The 5,258-nt window shown below is 35.5% G+C and overlaps 1 protein-coding gene across 1 annotated transcript; it reads left to right on the top strand.

Moving 5' to 3' along the window:
- Positions 1-457: 457 nt before the first annotated feature.
- On the top strand, positions 458-5,258 carry LOC147520359 (polyprenal reductase 2-like). The gene is made up of 6 exons (XM_086591897.1): positions 458-757; positions 1,153-1,505; positions 2,843-3,077; positions 4,342-4,440; positions 4,746-4,817; positions 4,922-5,258. The coding sequence occupies exons 1-6, from the start codon at positions 605-607 to the stop codon at positions 5,024-5,026; spliced, it is 1,017 nt and encodes a 338-aa protein (XP_086448023.1). The 5' UTR covers positions 458-604; the 3' UTR covers positions 5,027-5,258.

Genomic DNA, 5,258 nt, shown 5'->3' with positions numbered 1-5,258 from the left:
TTGCTACCCTCACTTGATGAATTAAAATTTTAAACACCCATTGAGTGCATTTATCTGTTTATGTTTGTTAAATAGTAGAATAGAAATACTTGATTTTAAATAGCAAATTGCATGCGAAATAGAAATTATTAAGAGCATATTCGGTATTTTATTATGGGAGTTTTAGATTATTATTTATATTTTTTATTGGAAGAAAATAGAAAATTTGTACTAACGGTCAATGAGAGTCAAATCTAGTTGACCGACATAAAGCTTTAAAGTTAAAGTGGGGCATGTCTAAAAAAAATTAGAATTATAAATGGGGGTATGTCTAAAAAACCCTCAGATTTAAACCAAGTCCTGTGGTGCACGTGACTAAATAAGGAGATGATCCAATGGTCCCAAATAAAAAACGAGCTGTGGTCCTGGTTCTTTTACGGCAGAGATATAATAAAGAGGGAAGCGCGCAAAGCAAGGTTTGAGAATCTCGAGATGACTGACTTTGCTTTAACTCAACAAGTAAAAGCCCGTTTCTCTCTTTTTCCAATTCTCCACGTTAAATATTCTCTGTTTTTATTCTTCAACTCCTCCTTTTCATCTGGTTGGGTTGAGACTTGAGAAGTTGATGGAGTTAGAGATTGACAAGTTGTTAAGAGCGGCATGGATTGCTGGAATTTTTCCTATCCTCCTTGCCTCTCTTCCTATTACTCGTATTGCTTCTTTCCATCGGATTCTTTCTGGTTTCTCTAATCGAGGCAAAACCATGCAATCAGCATATGTAAGTTATGTTCCTTTGGTTCAGTTGGTAATTGGTACATACAGGAGGATAATTAAGATGTTATTTATTGGTAAGCAATAAAGAAATAGGAGATTACATGAGACTTGTAGAGTTGTAATAATCAATTTTACTAGTTGTTGAGCTCCTCGACCTTGTGGTGTTTACATACTTAACTGACTATGTACTTTTCTTTGAAGAGTTGCTAAGGAGCTATTCCTTGTTAATATTCACTTGATTGTGGTGTTCACGGGCCTTAGTTTTACATTTTTCCTTTTTCAGCTAGTAACCGAGGAATAGCCGAACAGTGTCACTTGTTGTTTCTTTACGTTTCACTTATCTTTTGTATTTGCTTAAATGAACATCAACTATTTTTTTTTTTTTTTTACTGAGTATAGAAGAAATTCACCGTCCCTCAAAGATTCTTCTTGCATTTTTATGTGGTGGCTGTGGTTTGGACAACGTTGTTGCTTCTGATGACATGGGTCTATGCGTGTAAAATGGTGCCATTGGGGAACGAGCCACTTCACTATTCGATGATTGCCAGCCACTTGACTGGAGGGTCACACATCTTTTCTATGCACAAATCTCACTCGACTCCTCTTGAGAGAAGATACACTGTGTGGAGAACCGTTCTCTTGCTTTTATTGATGGAAGTACAAGTGTGGAGACGCCTTTTTGAAACTGTATATGTTTTCAGTTACAGCCCTTCAGCTCGAATGCATATATTTGGCTACTTCACTGGGTTATTGTAAGTTTCAAGCAACCCATGGACAATATCTTCTTACTACATTTTATTTATCATTATTTACATTCAACTTTTAAATGCATATACAGCAATAGCGACCTTACTACACTTCTATTTAATGAATTTATATTTTAGGAAGCGTTTGTAAGCATTTAATGAATTTAGGTGCTTAGTTGTTGGAACACATTCGTTTGGAAGCATTTATAAGTTATACAATGCACTAATTGGTATGTAATTATAATTCATGAAAAACTTATCCCTTCAAGTGTTCTGTTAGAAAAAATTAAGCTCCCACTGCACTAATTTTGCTTGTTTACCAGTTATATGATAGATCATTTACTTCTGTGCCGGGACCTTAATTCTATTAATCTCAATATACAAATGTATTTGTCATGTAATGTTTTCTGTTAAACTGTTAAGAAATTTTTTATGACCGTACCAAATTATCAAGCTCAAAACAGTGCTATCTTGAACTTGATCTGCATATAATGTTGGCGATGATATTATTATTTGTACAGTGGAATCCGTGCATGACAAGCATGGGGTGTTCACTTATTTTTTTGCTAGAAAATTACTTTTATTTTATTTTTTTCTTGAAGAGAAAAATGTATACGCCAGATAACTGTGTTACCTTATATACTTGCTAACAGTAAAATAGGAGATAACGTCGTCAAGATATTTTCTTGTATTGAGGGTTTTTGCAAAGATCTTGGAGAGAGGTAGAGAGCTACTGATGATGTATCACGCAAGCTGCCTTTCAGAACATTAAACATTTAAGTGAGCGGAAAACACATAAAGAGTCTTAGTTTGTTGGAGATTCTGATTAAGAACTTTTCCTTGGGAAAGTAGATCAATTCCTCATCACATTCCTCCTTAACAAAGTGAGATGTAAATTAGGTACAATCTGGTTTCCACGGAGGAGAATAGGTCTTATGTGGTTGTAATCTGGTTGTAGACATTCTTATTCAATTTTCTTCAGACCAAATTAAATATATCTCACCTTACATTGGGTTGATAGTGAATTGGTACTAGTCGGACTGCTTGATTTTATTTACTTTTAATATGCTCTGCTGCAGACCAGATTAAATATATCTCACCTTACATTGGGTTGATAGTGGATTTGGTACTAGTCACTTAGTCAGACTGCTTGAATTTATTTACCTTTAATATGCTCTGCTGCAGAAAATGATACTAAAACTTTTTGGCATATGATTAGTGTTAGTGTTTTAGAATAGGAAACTAATCTGATACCTTTCTTCACTCTATGTCCTATCTTTTACCTTTTAATGGAGTTGCGCATGCTTAAGTGTTAACGAATCATGTTGTTTTTCTGAAGCTAGTTTCTACACAGCAGCTCCATTGTCTCTTTGCAGCAGTTGTGCTCCAGAGGTGGTTAATTTTGCTGCTCATTGTGTTGCTGAGTTCATTGTTAAAGGACGAGAAAAAATGCCAATTTTTGAGTTTGATTGGTTTGGATATGTGAATCCTCTCACAAAGCTTGGATGGCTCCAGTGGATTGGTGCGGCCATATGCATCTGGGGTTGGATTCATCAGCACAGTTGCCATGTGATTCTTGTAGGTTTCGCATCCTGTTATTATCATATTCTTCAGTGGTCTGATTTCCTTGGCCTGCATATTTAATTAGATTACCATTATTATTTTTACTTATTATTATCGCCATAGCGGCAGTGTCTTGCCCAAGAATATTGGGTAGGCTATCTTTTGTTATAAGAAAAGAGAGCATGCCCCGCATTTTTATTATATGTTTTAACTTTTAAGGTCACGAGTATATGATTCGCTGAAGGAGACACTCATGGAGCCCGTATGGAGATTAGTCGAAACCAATGTTAAGTTGTAAATATTGTGAAGACTGTCTCCTCACCAAGCAGGTCTTCCTCAGAAAAATGTTAACCTTATTTTTAGCGCATAAGATGTGAATTTAAGTTATAAATAAAACAATAGTTACTATTTTTCGTCTCTTGACATGTCTAGAAGACTAGAACTGTCAAAAACTCAAAAACGAGCTCATTTTTCTTTGGCTATTGATTTCACTACTGATGATGTCATTTTCACTAAATGGATCTTTCTCTTCCTTGGGTTTGAATCGACTCATCGAGTTGTTCTTCACATCGTACCAAAAAAAAAGAGTTATTATTTACGTGCCTGTGGGAGTGAAAATGCTTTTTGGCTCACTTAATGGGGTTTGCTGTTGCAGTTGAAGTGGCTTACCGAAATGATTGAGAACATATGTGGATGAGTAAGACTCCTTGTCTATGTTGACTTATTCATTCTTATTAAGCTTGAAATACAAGGGGTATGCAAATGAAGATGGCTTTATAAATCAGGAAGGCCAATTTGGTTGTTAAGTGTTTTAGAAAGGGACCGGCGGATCATTTGTCGAATGAAAGAGTTAGGCAGCATACTATATTACTATGCTGGCTTTTTGCTTCAAGTTTTATTTAGTGTGACGTAGGTAACAGTTTCCACTGCCTTGTTATTTCTCAAGTAGTTTGAGCCTATGCAGATACTGAAATGAAGTTATTGATGACCTAATTATTATGTGGTTTCTTTTTTTTATTAAATTACGCGATCTCTGCTGTCTTATTGGTATCATTGTCTCACTTTCTTATTATTTCTTGCTTTCCTTTCACAGCAATGGTTGTATGTACGGTTGTTTCTTTTTTCTCGAAATTTATAGCATACGACATAAAGCTGGACTGTTGAGCAGTTATGTTTATGTTTCAAAGCAGGAGTTGTTGCGTCATTTTTGTTTTTTGCAGTTAAGAGTTGCATTTTAACTTCAATAGTCATTTCCAAGAATTTCTATCTTCTTGAGCAGGGTTCGCTGCGGGAACACAAAGAACAAACTGATGGGTATGTAATTCCTCATGGCGACTGGTTCGAAATTGTTTCATGTCCACACTACCTGGCCGAGATTGTAAGACGCTCTCTTTCTCTCTCCAAACACCTATTAAAGTTTTACTTACAGACTTTGAAAGTACAAGTTACGAAATTATTTCCTAACATGTACTTTGTATACTTAAAACAAACACAGTTAAGAATATTTTGATAATTCTACAAGCAAAAGACAAATTATCGACTTGAACCATGAAATTACTGGGAGTATCCATTTCCGTAATTAAATCTATACGCTAACAGAAAATCTTCTCTTTCTTTAGGCCAGTAAAAGTGAATGCTATTGATAGTTGTATACTGTTCTTGTATTTTTAAATTTCTGTCCAGGTTATTTATGCTGGTCTTTTGGTTGCTAGTGGAGGATCAGACCCCACGATCTGGCTCCTTTTTGGATTTGTGGTAGCTCCCTTGCCTTGAACTCCACCAAACTTTAAAAATTCTAATTGTTTCAAAATTACTCATCTAGTCTGTTTATTTGTCTTTAAAACAAATATGTCTGGCAGGTGATTAATCTTGTCTTCACAGCAGCTGAAACTCAAAGATGGTACTTCCGTAAATTTGAAAACTACCCGCGAAGAAGGCGTGCCATTCTCCCCTTTGTTTATTAGAGATTGTATACACTGAATACTTTGCTTTGTAGTGCAACAAAAGCACCAAACTGTGTATATAGATAAGGTCAGGTACAAACATATCAACACCCCTCAGCTCCTCACTGTTTGTTTTAGAAATTCTCTGCGGAGCTGAGGACTTCTGTATGTCTGATGCGAAATAAAAATGTTAAAAACGATAGGGTTCTTCTGGGTTTCAAATTTTTTGATAAAAGAAACATTCAGAAAGAAA

The sequence above is a fragment of the Coptis chinensis genome, chromosome 2, assembly GCF_015680905.1.
Source record: "Coptis chinensis isolate HL-2020 chromosome 2, ASM1568090v1, whole genome shotgun sequence".
NCBI lineage: Eukaryota > Viridiplantae > Streptophyta > Magnoliopsida > Ranunculales > Ranunculaceae > Coptis > Coptis chinensis.
This window is presented reverse-complemented; position numbering and strand designations above follow the sequence as displayed.